General features: G+C 39.0%; 1 protein-coding gene across 1 annotated transcript in view; it reads right to left on the reverse strand.

The window, feature by feature from the left end:
- The window catches only part of LOC126236005 (zinc finger and SCAN domain-containing protein 2-like), a 205,314-nt gene that overhangs the window by 76,406 nt on the left and 108,299 nt on the right, over positions 1–20,609 (reverse strand). Inside the window, exon 10 of the mRNA XM_049945014.1 lies at positions 17,411–17,552. Coding sequence (XP_049800971.1) covers positions 17,411–17,552 — 142 coding nt within the window. The remainder of the gene's footprint in view (positions 1–17,410; positions 17,553–20,609) is intronic.

Here is a 20,609-nt window from a genome sequence, read left to right on the forward strand (position 1 = left end):
ATGTACTCTTTTCATAATACTGTCATTCTTCCATCCTGGATTTTCCATTGTTTGAAAAGCTAAAAATAGAGTTGAACGACAAATCTTCTGAATAGAAGTCTAGTGTCTTAAGCAATACTGTTGTGATTTATGTCACTTAGCTACTGTTAAGGAATCATAGCTGTCGTGTCAGATTGAGGCTCTAATTACTTACACTCCAGTGACTTGGTGATAGAACTCCAAAGCACTAATGTACATTTTACAGCAGGAGAATAAAAATAAATAAATAAATAAATAAATAAAAAATAAATAAATAAAAAAAATAAAAAAAAACTGGGCCACTGTAGACAAAAGGCAGGAAAATTGGACCATTTCGGAATATAAGCATAAAAATCACACCAGGTTGTGCCACCAAACAGTGGAAGTGGGTCAATGACTGGTAAAGTGAGATACCAAACAGTCACCCTGTATTCACCTACGCCCTATGTGCTAAGGATTGCTTACTATACTACACACATTGTGGACCCTGAATGTTCGAATCACATTGACAGCATCTGGATACCAGCAAACATGAGGCACAGGCTACAAAAGTCTTAGGCATGTGCTTATAAGAGTCCACTACCTACGATTTAGGTTTAACTGAGAATGAAAGAGCAATTTTATAAACAAGATTTTTTTCTAAAATTGTTCATATTCATCTTTCACAAGCTGAAATGATACCTCTGCATGTTTTAGAATGAAGATAGAAGCCACAAAGTTACCTTCGACAAGCACATAAACTCGAGTGTTCAAGCAGACTGTTTTGACGACTTGTCTCCCATGGCATAATGGTTAGAAGAATGAAATATTTTTTTTTATTTTCTATAATGAAAAAGATGGTGGAATTTCACACAATGTTTACCCAAATTATGAAATAGAGTGTGAGATTAATGAAATAACTGGCCCTACTGCACACTGGTTTCACCTTAATTCAAATATTTTTCTTCAAGTACCTAAAGTTGCAAAAAATGTGGTGTCTCCAACCACAAAAGCAATTTTTGAAGAGCTATTCTCAAAAGATAGAGCCCAAAATGAAATCATTACCAGTTCAATGTAAGAAATGTTGTAAATTTGTATGGCTACACTTAAAGAGTTATTAGTCTCTAAGTGTTTAGAAGCAGTTGATCACATTTTCCCAAAAATTAATGACAGAATACTTTGACCAACAGTGAATGATTAAAGGACGTTATGAGTACTTGTGTGCCTATAAATATGCATTAAAGCTGTCATGAATGGGCAGTTTTATCAAATTAGTAACGAAGTTACTGGATCACCTACTTGTCACAAATTTTAATTGTCACATATGAAGCTTTTTACGGGTCTCTAGAAATGAACTACGCCCACAATTCAAAGCTTTACAGAGAAGCTTGGACATGGATGTTCGTATGTTGAGGAACAAGGTAAAAAATGTAAATGTTGTGTGACTAGGGCCTCACGTCGGGTAGACCGTTCGCCGGTTGCAAGTCTTTCAATTTGACGTCACTTTAGCGACTTGCTCATCAAAGGGGATGAAATAATGATGATTAGGACAACACAACACCCAGTCCCTGAGCGGAGAAAATCTCCGAACCAGCTGGGAATCGAACCCAGGCCCTTCGGATTGACATTTTGTTGTGCTGACCACAGAAAAATGTAAAAATTGTGATTTGCTGCATCTCCTTGTTGCTGGTCCAGTTAAGCAAAATGTTGCATCACAATGCAACATTATATACCTACACATTTCTTGTCACAAGTGCCAAACTATTATCTGACTTTTCATTTTCATGAGTAAAATGCCTGAACAGGATCCATTGCAATGCTGATGTTATGAAACTCAGTTCCACAAACCCTTCTAAGGCAAAAAAGTCTCCAGTTTCTTTATGGGCTTTGTAATATTATTCAAGTTTTCATCATACGGGGTTGACATTTTGGATGCGAATTCTGGGATACTGTATATTGTTGCGATGCCCTCAGTGATTATTTACGAACAAATAACAACAGATTAACCACCCCTTAACATAGACAAACAAATGAACACACCACTGGGTGCTGTTATTCATGACCTAGATTAAACTTGAAACATTTGCCTCCAGTTTAATCTATTGTGCTCATGGTGCCGATTGTGGATGGATGACAGTAATTGAGGAGTTCAAAGGGGTTTACGATGATGTAGCATACTGATCTGATATTTATTTCTCTCTCTTGTCAAGCTACTTATGTCAATAATGTTTAATTCAGTTTTCTTTGACCATAAGGCCTCTTCCATTGTGAGTCTAACTGCAGCTGCACATGATTCAGCAAACACCCGCAGTAAGCAGATAAAGTGACTTATTTGCGTGTCACATATATGGTATACTAATGAGTTTTTAGGGATCCTCGATCCACACAATAACATTAAAGTGGGGATAACATTTATTGTCAAAGGCTAAGTAAGCTCACCTCAAGAGTGACTACTGTGGATTAATTATCCACCTATACAATATCCATCACATGTTTCCAGACTCGAGCTCTGGACCCATAAAATGCATAGTCTTCAAGACAAACCCACAACAGTCTGACACACATTAATATATGTGAGTTATAGATATAGTACACATTATTCTTTTTCCTTTTGTTTAGGAATTTGACATTATACACATAAGTGTTTAAATGATTTGAACTCCAGAAATTGGCCTTCAACAATCAGGCCCAACAACCATTCAATCTGTTTCATCGACACTGTTATTACTCACAGAGTACACAAAAAGACAACACAGACACTGCACAAAAACCACTGTGCCTTGGAATAAATTTGAACCAGTGATATCCGTCTTACCACCTTTATTCCACTTGCGAGAGGTGGTCAACCTGACAGACATTTTCTCTTTATTTACACATACATGTCTTAAAGAAACTAACCTCGGACACGAGCCAGCAATACACTTCAGTGGAACTATCAATTGTTTGTCAAATATTCAAGCAAAATTTTTTAGTAGTAGTTCACACATGTTTGTTAATGGACACACACAGCCACACATGGATGAACACAAACTCAAGACAAAATTGTCAGTTTTTTGGGCGGGATTAAAATTCACGATCTCCAGAAAAGCATCTTAGTGTCTTGGTTCACTTGAGCTTCCACAAGCAGAGCCAAGTAGGCTCAAGGGTAGATACAAAGCAAATTTACATCCTCCCCAAACATCAGTACAACAAGGGCAAGCAGATATCACTTCGCAAGTAGTCATTTGCAATTGCTCACTGAGAGCATTCACTTGAAGACAGAGTTGTCGCTCTGACTGAAGAAGGCAGGTTTTCAGATAGAGATGCCACCAGGAGGTATGGTGTGCCACCTACTACTGCAAAGAAATGTCAGAAGAATTATTTCGAAAGAGAGACCACCAACAGAGCTCCTGCCTCAGGCAGGAAGAGACTGTCAGTCTTACGCACACGTTTTCTGTCCTGGTGTATTCTCAGTCTCCCTTCCCAAACATGAAGCAGTTGCAGCAAGACACCAGCTTCCTTGACTACACTGACACAGTTCACCAAAGGTTTAGGGAAGCACACAGCTGGCATCTGTGGAGTCCCATCTGAATGAAGCGTAGGAAACGTAATTTTCACTGATGAGGTGTTCGCCAGGAGCAACAATGGTTCAAGAGTGATTTAAAGGCCATGAGGGATGACAAGACATGATGCGAATATGTATTAACTACTAGGAGAAGTGGGTGGCTGTCAATTTCCTGCTTTAGTTGGGTTTCTGTGAGAGGAGAATGAGTACCTCACGGAATTGAGTGAACTCTTGATGGCCCATATTGTGAAGAATGTGATGCGGCCTTCAGTACACTGAAGGAAAAAATGAAATGTGTGTATGGCATTATTGGCCAAGAGACCATGTCTGGGGTGTTCAACCATGTTGTGCAAGTTGTTTTATTTGACGCCATTTCAGCGATTTGTCCACCGATGATTAGGACAAAACACACACACACACACACACACACACACACACACACACGAATCCAACCCGGGGGCCCTGACAAAGTCAGCAATGATATCAAGACCACGAGCTAGTGTCACAGTGTGGGAGAATTCACACTGCGAGAAGAAATACCATCCTCCTGTCGATAATTCTGCATTTGTACAGCAGCAGCTGTCCAACATCAACATCAATGTCATGGACTGACCGCCACAGGCTACTGATTTGAATTCACTGGTGACTATCTGAAATGAGGTGGCATGACAGCTGTCAGATAAGCATCAGTGAAGTCAACCAGCTACACCTGACCCTGTTTGAGACTGTAATCTTGAAACCTGGGAGGAAGTTGTCTCTTCTGGAAATATGTCTAATTCCTCAAAGATTCCGTGCTGAGACACATGCGGGATTCTGGACAAGACATCAGAGTACTGACAACATTTTATTTTCAAAATTCATTCTTGTGTTCAATTTTCTGTCAGTGAGAGCTGGTGGAAGAACGGCTGGTGACAGAAAAGTATCAAACCAGAGCTAATAAAATATGAGTTAGTTTTCCTGTAAGTTACCTTTTTAATTGAAATAACTTTCTTTTAAATATGTTTTTCAGATATTATATTTATCTTTCATTTGCTCTCTGCCTGCATATTTAAACGGTAATAAATTATGAGGGAATTTTCAAGGCTCCCCCCCCCCACCCCCCACCCATCTCCCACACACACACCTGCATCCTCCTGAAAATCTGTGAAAGAGCTTTTCTAATATTAATTCACCTTTAGTTTTCCTTCCCACTTCTTTCTCTCACTTTAATGAGCTACAGGCTGAGATTGGTAGGCTAGCTGGACACCTCGATCTATATATAGCATTTAATAACAGGAATCCATTTTTGTCAGCTCTCCTGCGCTTGATGTATTGGTTTCCATTAATGTCACGATAACTTCTCTCATGTTTACAATGAGAGAGTTACTTGAGATTTTATCAGCACACAGCATGTAGAGTAGTATTGGGTGAACTAAAAGCCTATTAACATTTGAAAATTCAGTACTTCGCGAGGAATAATGTAGATAGAGATGTAAAAAATTGACAGAAATGTTTGAAATGACACGGGATTTTTTAACTGAACTAAAAAAAAGTCACAAAATGACCAATAAAAGGCCACTTCATATGATACAAAAGCAATAATTAGCATAACAAGAGATTTTAGCATATACATGTTTTATAACAAATGCTCAACATGTCAGCTGTCATTCATCAAAAATGCCTGCAGTCAAGGAAAAAAGTGGTGAACGGCACTACAAAATATCAGTAAGTATTGTGAGAAATTGCCATCAGATGTTAACTTTTAGCATTCCTTATGAAGCTGGACGATCACAGTAGACTTGCAAAATCACCAATAATCCCATGGATTTAGGTATGGGGACCTGGAAGGCTAAGCATGATGGAAGCGGTGGCTCAGTATGCAATCCTCACCATATGATTTGCAAACGAGATCTTTCATATGTGTAGCAATACGGCGTGGAGCGCCATCCTGCATTAAAATTATACATTCCGCAGGTGTTTATCAGCCAGACCAGAGATGATGTTATTCTGTAACATATCAGTATACCTTGCACCCACCATACTGACAGTTTGAAAAGCAGTACTCTGAAATTGCTCAAAGAAAGAGGGTAAAATCATGGCTGATAGGGGTAAATCCACACCACACTGACTTTTTTGTCATGCAATGGGGTTTCCATGACAGTTCTAGAATTTTTTGTATCCCAAATTCTGTATTTGTGAATGTCGACAGACCCTTGGAGTGTGAAACGGGCTTTGTAGCCGACAACACGTTAGATAACCAATAACCAATCATCATCCCCCCCCCCCCCCCCCATTTTTTTAAGTGCCCACACAACAAACGTTCACCACATCACAAAATCAGTGGCTAATAGTTCACGACAATGTTTGATTTTTTATGGATAGCACTGGGGGGTACACTTTAGTGTTCTCCGAGCAGTAGTGCAAGAATGCTGGTATGACATATGACTTCACAAGTGCTGACTTAACCATGCGGAGACGAACTAGCTAAAGTCTCCATTTCTTTCTGAACTGTCCAAGAAGCAGCAGCAGCACTTGTGTCTGATCGCCCACTATGGGGCCGATCATTTAAACATCCTGTGGCTTCGAACTTCATAATCATTTTCTTCACAGTGACATTTGTCACAGGACCTATCCATGTTCGAAAATGGCAATTGGATTGGAAAGCTGCAGTGACAGGTTCTCTATCCTGATAGTAATGCATCATTAACAGTGCCTTTCCTGGTAAATTCAACATGCTGTGATTGCTGGAGCATCTGACTCCCTTACTAAAGCTCATTTGTACACAATTCTTATGCGGCATCACTGGCTTATTGCTGTTCAGCGTCACCTGTCGGCCAGTTTTTGCACTCATTTTTGGATTCAATACAACACCATTTCACTTCAGGCATGTGTGTCAAATTTTACCTCTCTATCTACATTATCCTGTGAATTAGTACGTTTTCGAATGTTAATCAACTTTTTGGTCACCCTGTACTTTTAGGGTATGGCCCTTGGGTGCAAAAAAAAGAACTGTAGCTACAGAGATCATTAGTGAATATTCATGGATCTCAAAAATTTAAGGAGCCGCTGGGAACTCGTGAAATCGACAAGTCCGTTGTTGTCCCTTGTCGGGAATACAAGGAAGGGCTTAGGAGCCAAATGGATGCTGATTTATTTTGGCAATATATTAATTTATCAAAACTGACATTTGGGATCCACAGGGATTGGTCAAACTCATTTTGCATATAGAAAGACTACAAAATAAGTTCCATTTCTGTGTGTAGGCATTGAGTTTCATCACAAATATCCAAAATCTGATGGCAAGTTTTTTGATTTAATGCATAAGGACCAAAGGTTTAATTTGATGGTTGGAAGTTCAAGTGATCAGCAATTTTGTCCTTCAAAGAATAGTGTACAGAGACAGAAGAAGATAGTGTAACTGAGTGAAATCAGCCTTATAGAGCAAATAACTGAAAACAGGAGTTAAGATCATTAGGTGGTTTATTAAACTGGGAAGAAATCATGTTTTTTCTTCTACTTGCTTTTTTGTTTATGATGACATTGTTTTGAGGATTGCATGATGTACATCTCTAATTCATTTTATGATTTTCCAGTGCCTTTTTCATGTTTGTCCTTGCTGATGTCACCTGGGAGATCCATTAGTTTTCATGTCTATTGGTCAATCTAGTTTTGCACTTGCTGCTTACCCAAAGAGAGCTGCTGAGCTGCTTTTGCTGACAAGTAAATGAGCTCAAAGCGTTATTAAACCTATGCAGTAGTCTACAGGCTTTATGATTGTTTTGCGACATGTTGAAAGCTTCAGAGGTTGAGATCAAACAGTGAGCACTACCTTATTTAGCAAATTGCCATATAACATAGCAGTCTATTCCAGCAATTGTTTCTTGACGATTCTCATATAAATATTTTGATGGCCTAGAGAAGTTAATAACCAAATCATTATGTAGTAACTTAAGAAAAAACTGCATTGGCTGCAAGACATTAGTTTGCAAATATGCGCCACGTTCAACAAGATAAACCTCTTATTGATATTTTTGCCTCTTTCTGTCATGAATGTACTGCAAATTGAACAGTTTATTCATGACAACATTTTCGCTTTTATGCATGTAGTGTCAGCAATGATCATTTTGTAATAATTATGGATAGAAGTTACCATATTTACCCAATTATAAGATGATGTTTTCCCCCAAGTTCATCATTTGAAAAATATTGGGTCAAGGTATAAACACAGATCAAACTAATGCTGCTGAGGCTAACATTTTTACGTCGTTTAATTGATTATATAAGGGTAATCTTAAAATTGCAAATGAAGCTTTGGCAATTGAGGCCATATGCACATTTATTTTGAAGAACTCTTAAGGGTAAGCTGGGCAAACAATATTCATGTTCAAAGAGGCTCAAGATTTCCCAATATGCCAAAGCGCTTGATACAACATCGACACTGCTCGAAAAATCACATCACATTTGACTTGTGCAGTGTTAGTGCAAGGGATATGCGAGAAACTGTGAATTACCCATTGTTGTTGTTGTGGTCTTCAGTCCTGAGACTGGTTTGATGCAGCTCTCCATGCTACTCTATCCTGTGCAAGCTTCTTCATCTCCCAGTACCTACTGCAACCTACATCCTTCTGAATCTGCTTAGTGTATAGATCTCTTGGTCTCCCTCTACGATTTTTACCCTCCACGCTGCCCTCCAATGCTAAATTTGTGATCCCTTGATGCCTCAAAACATGTCCTACCAACCGATCCCTTCTTCTAGTCAAGTTGTGCCACAAACTTCTCTTCTCCCCAATCCTATTCAATACCTCCTCATTAGTTACGTGATCTACCCACCTTCTCTTCAGCATTCTTCTGTAGCACCACATTTCGAAAGCTTCTATTCTCTTCTTGTCCAAACTGGTTATCATCCATGTTTCACTTCCATACATGGCTACACTCCATACAAATACTTTCAGAAACGACTTCCTGACACTTAAATCTATACTCGATGTTAACAAATTTCTCTTCTTCAGAAACGATTTCCTTCCCATTGCCAGTCTACATTTTATATCCTCTCTACTTCGACCATCATCAGTTATTTTACTCCATAAATAGCAAAACTCCTTTACTACTTTAAGTGTCTCATTTCCTAATCTAATCCCCTCAGCATCACCCGATTTAATTTGACTACATTCCATTATCCTCGTTTTGCTTTTGTTGATGTTCATCTTATATCCTCCCCTTTCAAGACACTGTCCATTCCGTTCAACTGCTCTTCCAAGTCCTTTGCTGTCTCTGACCGAATTACAATGTCATCGGCGAACCTCAAAGTTTTTACTTCTTCTCCATGAATTTTAATACCTACTCCAAATTTTTCTTTTGTTTCCTTTACTGCTTGCTCAATATACAGATTGAATAACATCGGGGAGAGGCTACAACCCTGTCTCACTCCTTTCCCAACCACTGCTTCCCTTTCATGCCCCTCGACTCTTATAACTGCCATCTGGTTTCTGTACAAATTGTAAATAGCCTTTCGCTCCCTGTATTTTACCCCTGCCACCTTCAGAATTTGAAAGAGAGTATTCCAGTTAACGTTGTCAAAAGCTGTCTCTAAGTCTACAAATTCTAGAAACGAAGGTTTGCCTTTTCTTAATCTTTCTTCTAAGATAAGTCGTAAGGTTAGTATTGCCTCACATGTTCCAACATTTCTACGGAATCCAAACTGATCTTCCCCGAGGTCCGCTTCTACCAGTTTTTCCATTCGTCTGTAAAGAATTCGCGTTAGTATTTTGCAGCTGTGACTTATTAAACTGATAGTTCGGTAATTTTCACATCTGTCAACACCTGCTTTCTTTGGTATTGGAATTATTATATTCTTCTTGAAGTCTGTGGGTATTTCGCCTGTCTCATACATCTTGCTCACCATATGGTAGAGTTTTGTCATGACTGGCTCTCCCAAGGCCATCAGTAGTTCTAATGGAATGTTGTCTACTCCCGGGGCCTTGTTTCAACTCAGGTCTTTCAGTGCTCTGTCAAACTCTTCACGCAGTATATTATCTCCCATTTCATCTTCATCTACATCCTCTTCCATTTCCATAATACTGTCCTCAAGTACATCGCCCTTGTATAAACCCTCTATATACTCCTTCCACCTTTCTGCCTTCCCTTCTTTGCTTAGAACTGGGTTGCCATCTGAGCTCTTGATATTCATACAAGTGGTTCTCTTCTCTCCAAAGGTCTCTTTAATTTTCCTGAAGGCAGTATCTATCTTACCCCTAGTGAGACAAGCCTCTACATCCTTACATTTGTCCTCTAGCCATCCCTGCTTAGACATTTTGCACTTTCTGTCGATCTCATTTTTGAGACGTTTGTATTCCCTTTTGCCTGCTTCATTTACTGCATTTTTATATTTTCTCCTTTCATCAATTAAATTCAATATTTCTTCTGTTACCCAAGGATTTCTATTAGCCCTCGTCTTTTTACCTACTTGATCCTCTGCTGCCTTCACTACTTCATCCCTCAGAGCTACCCATTCTTCTTCTACTGTATTTCCTTCCCCCATTCCTGTCAATTGTTCCCTTATGCTCTCCCTGAAACTCTCTACAACCTCTGGTTCTTTCAGTTTATCCAGGTCCCATCTCCTTAAATTCCCACCTTTTTGCAGTTTCTTTAGTTTCAATCTGCAGTTCATAACCAATAGATTGTGGTCAGAATCCACATCTGCCCCTGGAAATGTCTTACAATTTAAAACCTGGTTCCTAAATGTCTGTCTTACCATTATTAATCTATCTGATACCTATTAGTATCTCCAGGATTGTTCCAGGTATACAACCTTCTTTTATGATTCTTGAACCAAGTGTTAGCTATGATTAAGTTATGCTCTGTGCAAAATCCTACAAGGCGGCTTCCTCTTTCATTTCTTCCCCCCAATCCATATTCACCTACTATGTTTCGTTCTCTCCCTTCTCCTACTGACGAATTCCAGTCACCCATGACTATTAAATTTTCGTCTCCCTTCACTACCTGAATAATTTCTTTTATCTCATCATACATTTCATCAATTTCTTCATCATCTGCAGAGCTAGTTGGCATATAAACTTGTACTACTGTAGTAGGCATGGGCTTTGTGTCTATCTTGGCCACAATAATGCGTTCACTATGCTGTTTGTAGTAGCTAACCCGCACTCCTATTTTTTTTATTCATTATTAAACCTCCTCCTGCATTACCCCTATTTGATTTTGTATTTATAACCCTGTAATCACCTGACCAAAAGTCTTGTTCCTCCTGCCACCGAACTTCACTAATTCCCACTATATCTAACTTTAACCTATCCATTTCCCTTTTTAAATTTTCTAACCTACCTGCCCGATTAAGGGATCTGACATTCCACGCTCCGATCCGTAGAATGCCAGTTTTCTTTCTCCTGATAACGACGTCCTCTTGAGTAGTCCCCGCCCGGAGATCCGAATGGGGGACTATTTTACCTCCGGAATATTTTACCCAAGAGGACGCCATCATCATTTAATCATACAGTAAAGCTGCATGTCCTCGGGCAAAATTACGGCTGTAGTTTCCCCTTGCTTTCAGCCATTCGCAGTACCAGCACAGCAAGGCCGTTTTGGTTAATGTTACAAGGCCAGATCAGTCAATCATCCAGACTGTTGCCCCTGCAACTACTGAAAAGGCTGCTGCCCCTCTTCAGGAACCACATGTTTGTCTGGCCTCTCAACAGATACCCCTCCGTTGTGGTTGCACCTACGGTACGGCCATCTGTATCGCTGAGGCACGCAAGCCTCCCCACCAACGGCAAGGTCCATGGTTCATCATTACAAAAATCTATTGCTCTGCTTAAAATTTTACAATTTTGTGATACATGGGAGGAAACAGCACTAAATTCTATCATCTTACAACCTCTTGTTGTGTTTGCACAGGTTTGCAATAAAATTTCTCGTACATGTAGGGATACTATGTACAAACATTAACGTAGGTTATTAACAAAAGACAACATTCAAAATCGGAAATTTTTTCCTTCAAAAAATATTCCTCAATTGCGAACTGAGAATAACATTTTATTTGATTATGAAAGACTGTAATGATTTACTAAGTGGGTTGCAAATGAGAAATTCAGTTAGCATTCACATACTAGAATACTAGATAAAAATGTTAACATCTTTTAATCAGCTTTAGAACATGATACTGACATTCAGATGAAACAAGAAGGAAAATTAATTCAAAACGAAATTTCTAACACATGAAGTAAATCATATTAAACTGAGTGTAACTGCAGTTGTGAGAATAAATTACAGCAGCAAGACTGTTGTGGAGATAGTACCAACAGATGTCAATAGGTTGTGGGACGAGCAAAAGTTCAAGAACTGGACTGAATTGTGATCTTTTATTTATATATTAGTTGCTATTGTCACATAAAACTAACTTATTAGTGGATTTTCATTAATCATGATCTTTCCTGCTGTGTTATTGACTCGAGAGGTCTGTTATTCGTGAGTGTGCTTGCGTCATTCGTCCAAGCCTCACGCCTCAGTAGTACCCGCTTGAATTTTTGGTTTTAACTAATAATTTGGTGACGTTTTGTTAGTATGGATATTAGCTGTGGTGTAGTAGTATTAATACAAGTAGTTGCTTTCTTAGCAGACAGAGAATTTTGAGACCACTATAGTTAATTCAATAAATAGTTCTACTGGTGTAACTGAACTTATGTAACGTAGATGTATAGTTTTTTCAGTAACTGTAAAATTTTATGATGTGGGCCCTGTCGTAGGTTTGTGAGTAGTGGGTTATGGTGTGGGATTTCTTCAAAGTATTTTCATTGGGGGAAGTGCAGTGGGGAAGCCAGTGGGCATTCTAGCGGGATCCTCTCCTGGGAATGCAGAATCTGTAGCAGAAATAAGTTGATAGAGGAGCAGGAACGTAAGATCTGTGCCCTTCAGCTGCAGTTACAAAGTGCAAAGGAGGAACTACTAGATAGGTTGAGGAGAGTGAAGGGTGATGGGGAATCGGAACTGACAGTTGGCAAGAAGGCAGCTAGGAGGATGAGGTATTCAGACAGTTATACTTTGCGTATATGCAATAGATTTGACCAATTGTCAGAGTTGAGTGGAGAGGAGCCTCTTGCAGCTGTAGATATAAGGAACATGCAGCAGTCCTCAGCAGTAAGGAGGCCAAGGTCAGTTGCAAAGTCTAACAGAAAGAAGCAGGTTCTGCTGCTAGGTAGTTCACATTGCAGAGGTGTGGGCCAGCAATTGCAGGAAGTGTTGGGGAATGAGTACCAGGTTACCAGCATTGTGAAGCCTAGTGCAGGATTGGCTCAGAGGACTGACAGCATAGGGCAGTTATGTAGGAATTTTACAAAGGAGGATCAGGTAATGATAGTGGGTGGAGCAGGGAACAGTCTTGATAGGGACGGGGAATATGATGTAGGTGGTGACCTGGTAAAGATAGCTACTGGTGGCACTAATACTACGTATTGAGCTATTGGTTGTAAATAGAGATATATTACCTGCAACAAATTTCATTAAGGGAAAAATATATAAAGAAGAATTGGTTAGAATACAAAGTTCCTTGAACAGGTTTCTACATGATGTTCTTGAATTTATGCCACAAATGGTTCTTATTACATACTTCTGTGTGCTAAAAGCTTTCGCTCAGTTTGATGAGTTACCCCAGAATATGATCTGGTATGACATACTAGAATGAAAGTAAGCAAAGTACACAAGCTTTTTCATATTAATATATTTCCTACATCTGACGTAATTCTCACTGCAAATACAGATTTATTTAGGTGCTTCAGCAATTCTGTGGTACACCCTTCACAACTGAATTTGTTATCTAAGTAAATTTGCGGATACTGTACCCCTTCTTGCAGCAGTGTACCGTAGGTCTCTAGAAGAGCATAGCGTTCCAAAGGATTGGAAAAGGGCACAGGTCATCCCCGTTTTCAAAAAGGGACGTCGAACAGATGTGCAAAACTATAGACCCATATCTCTAATGTCGATCAGTTGTAGAATTTTGGAACACGTATTATGTTCGAGTATAATGACTTTTCTGGAGACTCTGTAGGAATCAGCATGGGTTTCGAAAAAGACGGTCGTGTGAAACCCAGCTCGCGCTATTCATCCACGAGACTCAAGAGGGCCATAGACACGGGTTCACAGGTAGATGCCGTGTTTCTTGACTTCCGCAAGGCGTTCGATACAGTTCCCCACAGTCGTTTAATGAACAAAGTAACAGCATATGGACTATCAGACCAATTGTGTGATTGGATTGAAGAGTTCCTAGATAACAGAATGCAGCATGTCATTCTCAATGGAGAGAAGTCTTCCGAAGTAAGAGTGATTTCAGGTGTGCCGCAGGGGAGTGTCATAGGACCGTTGCTATTCACAATATACATAAATGACCTTGTGGATGACATCGGAAGTTCACTGAGGCTTTTGGCAGATGATGCTGTGGTGTATCGAAAGGTTGTAACAATGGAAAATTGTACTGAAATGCAGGAGGATCTGCAGTGAATTGACGCATGGTGCAGGGAATGGCAACTGAATCTCAATGTAGACAAGCGTAATTTGCTGTGAATACATAGAAAGATAGATCCCTTATCATTTAGCCACAAAATAGCAGGTCAGCAACTGGAAGCAGTTAATTCCATAAATTATCTGGGAGTACGCATTAGGAGTTATTTAAAATGGAATGATCATATAAAGTTGATCATTGGCAAAGCAGATGCCAGACTGAGATTCATTGGAAGAATCCTAAGGAAATGCAATCCAAAAACAAAGGAAGTAGGTTACAGTACGCTTGTTCGCCCACTGCTTGGATACTACTCAGCAGTGTGGGACCCGTACCAGATAGGGTTGATAGAAGAGATAGAGAAGATCCAACGGAGAGCAGCGCACTTTGTTACAAGATCATTTAGTAGTCACGAAAGCGTTACGGAGATGATAGATAAACTACAGTGGAAGACTCTGCAGGGGAGACGCTCAGTAGCTCGGTACGGGCTGTTGTTGAAGTTTCGAGAACATACCTTCACCGAAGAGTCAAGCAGTATATTGCTCCCTCCTACTTATATCTCGCGAAGAGACCATGAGGATAAAATCAGAGAGATTAGAGCCCACACAGAAGCATACCGACAATTCTTCTTTCCACGAACAATACGAGACTGGAATAGAAGGGAGAACCGATAGAGGTACTCAAGGTACCCTCCGCCACACACCGTCGGTGGCTTGCGGAGTATTGATGTAGATGTAGATGTAGTGTATTATTTCATGCAACAGGAGGAGGTAAAAATTTTCAATGCATCTTCTCTCCCAACCCTGGTGGAAGTTATAATAATTAATCTTGGGGACATCACTGATCATTAGTGATGTGATATCTCTCTCATGGCTTGGTACACAAACTTTTTATTTATTTGCGGCCAGTTTACTACTTACCTGAGATTCTATAGCCTTTTTATTAACTTATTTAATGTTTGGTCAAAGTGGAAAAAGAGCTTTTTTCAACTATGTTACAGATAAAGCAAGGAGCATCTTCAGTTATTATGAGCCAGTCATTAGGTTAAAGGAATTAAAGACTATCACTGGAGCTGTGAGTGTACTGTGAGATCTCTTGAGTGTAATTTTTAAGTTGTGTTATCATAATTTAAATATAAAGAAAGAAACAAGTAAATTGTTTCCACACTCTGGAGGATCCTTACAGGTGTTGGGTATACCTCACCTAAAGGCAGTATACAGCATAAAGCACACTTAAGGACTGTGAAGAGACTTTTAATATACAATCAAGAAGTGAAGAAAACGATACGGTATCAATAAACTGCAGGATTTTTAAGGCCAGCTATTTTGTTACTTGATTTTATAATTGTGGTGAACAGTGTCCAAAATTTCACTGTCTTTTTCATTATAGTGTATTCATACAACGAATTAAAAAAAAATGGAAACATGTATCTCCGTGCCGTCAGATTATCACTCCATTCTTCGAACCATTACACAATGAGAGACAGATGCCAGAGAAGTATCACTGAACGCTTGAGTCCATAGGCTCATCAAAGGTAATTTTGTGGCTTCTATCTTCATTCTAAAATGTGTGAAATTGTCATTTCAACTTCCAAAAGATGAATATGAGTGATTTAAAAGAACTTGTTGGTAAAATTGCTCTATCATTCTCAGTTAGCGGTAGATGGTGAGCGCTTTATATGCGCATTCTTAAATCTTTAATAGCTTCTGTGCCACACATTTGTTGGTAACCAGATGACGTCACTGTGATTCAAACATTTCAACCAAGTGAGTCTCAAAGTAGCCATAAAGTAAGCCCTACTAGCACACAGCGCATAGGTGAACACACAGTAAGTGTCTGGTTCTTGCATTTTCTCATGCAGTGACCCACTTTACCTGGGTGATCATCATGCCCTGGCTCAGTTTTTAAGCTGCCATTGCGAGAGGACTAATTTCTCTAACAATTTGTCTACGGTGGCCCAGTATTTTTGCTGCTTGTACACCAGATAGTCAAAGAAGAAAATATGTGTGAGATATTTAGTGAACAGTGAAGGTTTTAACAGTCAGTAGCCCTTTCAGTGTCAGATGGAGAGAGAACAATGTTTTCCTGATTGCTGCAATTATTTGCAGCAACTACTTGTGGATCAGTGTTGAGGGAAAGTGAATTAGTCTCTGTGGGCTGCAGTTTGTGTAACGAATCCTTAAACATATACGTACTGGAGTCTATTAAGTTCAGCATGACTGAATATCCTTCTTAGTTGATAATAAAGATCTGAAAAAGAACTAACCCATAAACACAAACATGCAAACATTCATAACAGCAATAACAACAGCAAGGAGCATACGAACAAGGCTACGGTTAATGAATTAAGAGGAAATGGAGGTATATTTCTTCCATCAATGGACTACAAAAATCTGCATTGGTACAGTGTAAAACATTTTGATGAACATAAGGACAAATTAAAACATAAAGAGCAAAGAAATTAGAAGCCATTCCCAATTACAAAAAACTGGACGGTACAAACACTGGGACAATTGCAAAGAAAATAAAGGGTTATATTAACATAACTGAGAATGAAAATGATACAAGCTTCACCTAACACATGCTCCTCTTTGCAGTCAATTAACACAGACTGAAAACTAAAGGCAATGCCTGTCATACAGGTCTTCCAAATTCAGAGACATTTTATTTTTCTTAGTCATAAATTAACCCCATCTGTGTTTATAACCTCAACAAATCAGGACTCAATATTCTAAAACAAATTTCCAGTCTGCAGCAGTGTGTGCAGTTTCCTGGCAAATTAAAATTGTGTGGCAGATCGGGACTCAAACCTGGGATCTTTTATTTTCCACAGGAAAGTGATAACTGACTGTCTCTAAAAGCATGACTCATGACCTGCTCTCTCAGCTTTACTTCTGTCAGTACCTCTCCTACCTTACAAACCTTCTCCTGGATACCTTGTGGGGCTAGCACTCTTTGTAGCAGGATTGATACTAACAATGTTCAGTTGAACCAGCACACAACTGCAGCCCCTAATATTAGTGGAATGATTTCACAGTACAGCAGGCAACACAAAACTTAAAATCTCAATTAAGTGTTTAACTGATGCCCACTCTTATCATGCTGAAATAAACCATATGTACTCTCCCCACATTATTCCACCATACTGTTAAGTTGTGTCTGGCCACTCCCATTACTGTTTAATAAAGGCACAGACAATCTGTCAAATCTCAATGATGATACCTACACTTGGAGACAAGCAACATAAACGTCAAGTCACCAGCAATTACACAGTAAAATCTGCCAAGCTGCTCAAAATCATAAAATATATTGATCAACAGTTGCAAATGCTGTAAGAATCAAATACGAAGCTACTCTACACTGTATACTTTCACACAGAGTTTTCATACCTTGTACATGTTTTGGACCATTTCAACTCCAAGTGTCTTGGAAAGGTCCTGTTCACCATTAATAGGAGCACTTATCTTTACAATATTTCCATCAGGAGTGCGAATATCCATTGTGTGGCCTTTAAGATCTTGAATTGGAAACCTGTAATTGAAAAAAAGAGAGTTAAGATATATTAATAAAATCACAATGAGAGGAGAATGTACGCTTTTGGCTAGCCAGTGTAGTTCACAATAGCATTTTACACAAAATGTTTGTTCTTTTAGTCAGATGCTGTGAGTAATAAGCTTATACCTCCCTGCTAGTACTGGAGATAATACACTACTATCTACACCTAAGTAATTCAGCAACATATGCCTCATAAACATTTTTAATGTGAATAAAGCAAACTTTACAAGAATAATGTACATCATGCTAGAGATACAATATGAGAATACATGTAAATTTACACTCCACATCTTTATTCACTGAACAACTTAAGACTGATGCTACAGTGTCACTGCTGCTGCGGTCTCCTCCTATTTAATTTTTATTTATGTACTAGAAAACAATGTACTACTTTGCGCACTGCTGAAGTCATCACTATGATACATGGTGATTCCATGATTATGTTACAAGTTTCAGGGATGAGGGAAAAGAGTACATGTCTTAATTTGAGGTAAGGGACCCTGGTCCAGAAACAAAGTCAAAAGTTACATGCAAAATCATTCCGATACCTCTGACAGTGGAACACATGTACTGGTACTGCTGTTGCTAAGATTGTGTGGTAGGCAACTTATAAGAGGTGACTGTACAGACCAAAACTAGAAAAAATGTCCAATAAACATGTGCTATGAAATGGATACCTTACGAAATATGAGCACTTGTTCAGTGGGAGAGAAGAGTTTCACATTAGTGAAGATTTATCAGCATGTGACCCAAAACAAATATGAAGTTAAGCTCTACTTCCCACAAAAATACTGTAAACATCATGAAATTTATGTATGGAAAGGCTACACAGCTCCTCACTACACAGAGGAGGCACTGAGTCGTAACTCAACACCTCCTCTATACGGTGAGCAGCAATCTATTCTTTCTATATTGTTGTTATTCCATCCTGGGGACATTGCACTGTTTGAGATTTATATATTATTCAGGTTTTCCCCTCTCTCCTCTTGAAATAGATGAAAACTTGTGGGTGGGAGCAGTCAACCTTCCTGCTGCGAAGTGCCAACTTATTTAAATGGGACTTTGTAAGTAGTCTTCCCTCTCAAGTGAGAGCAATTTCTAACTATTTCGCCAGCACATTAAAATTTACTGATTGATTTATCTGTAGCATTTCTTTAGAAATTATCTGTGTTATACCCTAAGTATTCTTTGCTTTATAAGGACAGTTGACCATTTACATTTATTAACACAACTGTAGAGTGTTGAGTTAGAAGGGAATGCCAAATATGAATGCCACAACAATACTTTCATTTCTCTACCTTGAGGATTCAAGTTTTCTGGCTAACCTTGATATGAATCAAGCACTTCCTGATTTTTGTGTCCCTCATATGGGAACACTTTACTTTGTCATGTCAAAATCTGCCTTTTTTTGATAACACATTTACAACAATTTATTATCTATATGTCAAATCTTCAGTAGTAATAAATGCTCAAGATACGCAAAAGAAATAATGAAAATGGTTTTTTTCTTGCTGTGATTCAAGCACGAGAGAGATGGAGACCACTGGATGTTAGTAAACAGCTCTCATTCTGGCCAGTGAGGACAGCATGATGGAGGAAGTGTGACAACAGTATCATCAATGTAGGACTGATTGAAGCAGAACAGTGTCGAAGTGTTAAAAATGAAAATTAGTTCTGCAGGATTGTTCATTCCGTGTTTGCATTACACACACCATCAGATACCCCTGGTCATTTTGTATGGTTCATTTCTTACTGCATTACATGTTTGTCATCAAGAACAGTATGAAACATTGCAGCACACATCCAAAGATCAAGTTTCAGGAACAAAGCACAGGTCACATCCATATACAAGATGGGTAGAAGATGTGATTTGCAAAATTATTGTCAGAAATCAATGTGAATCTGCTGAAAAATCTTAGAACATATACTGAGCTCAAATGTAATGACATATCACAAACTTACCTCATCTGTGCCAACTAGCGTGGATTCCAAAAACATTGGTCACATGAAACACAACTCACGCTTTTATAATTGCATCACATCTTGAAAGCCGAGGATCAAGGTAAATAGGGGGTTGCAATACTTCTTAACTCCCAAAAAGTATTTGGCTCCATATCAGACCAACACTTGTTAATTAAAGCACAATCATCTGGGCTGTCAAATGAAACTGACTGAACTAAGAATTCTTTGGTATGGAGAACACATCATGTTATCTTGGATAGAGCGTCACTAAGAGAAGTAAAAATAACTGCACACGTGCCCCAGGGAAGTGTGCTGTGATTCGCACTCTTTAGGTAGTTGTCAGGTGCGCTGATGAACTTGTGCCTGCAGAACACCATTTACAGCTGTGATTATTTACCACATGTGACAATGCCCATCCACGCATTCTATACCCTAGAGCGAAACAGTTCCTCTGTCCAGAACCCCATCATTGCTACATCCATCCTGTTGTTAAATGTTAGCTTCCTGATGACCAAATTTCACCGTTCACTACACAAACTGGGAGGGTATACTAGGTTTTGCCGAGGTGGTGCCCTGTGTTATAGTTACTTAGCACGTCAAAATACATTTAGTGTCCAGTCACCACACAATACTTCCAGTCAGTCATTTCTTGGTCTGGTCATTTAATCAGTATATAACACACTGCATTTGTAACCGTTGTTAAACTCCTATTTGCAAGACCTTGATTATTATATGCCCTGCAATAATATGATTTTGATAGGTAGACGGAGTATTCCACACACCTGATTCTTGTGCATAACACAAGCAATCAAACCTGACAGAGTGCAGGTGAACAGATTCAGGCAGTAGCTAATGGTTTCTCTGTTTTTAGGTTTCCATACCTCAATCAGTACAAATCGAACCCTTATATGATCAACATGTTATCCATCTGTCTGTACACATATCAAGCTGAACTTTATGCCATAAGGTTTACAGTCTCCTGGAGGTATAAAAAACATAATGCAATCAAAAGATACAGCTATTTATGTCACATATTTTGATACTTGGCTTTTTAAGAACTTTCAATTTGTA

This window comes from Schistocerca nitens, chromosome 2, assembly GCF_023898315.1.
Source record: "Schistocerca nitens isolate TAMUIC-IGC-003100 chromosome 2, iqSchNite1.1, whole genome shotgun sequence".
In the NCBI taxonomy this organism is placed as follows: domain Eukaryota; kingdom Metazoa; phylum Arthropoda; class Insecta; order Orthoptera; family Acrididae; genus Schistocerca; species Schistocerca nitens.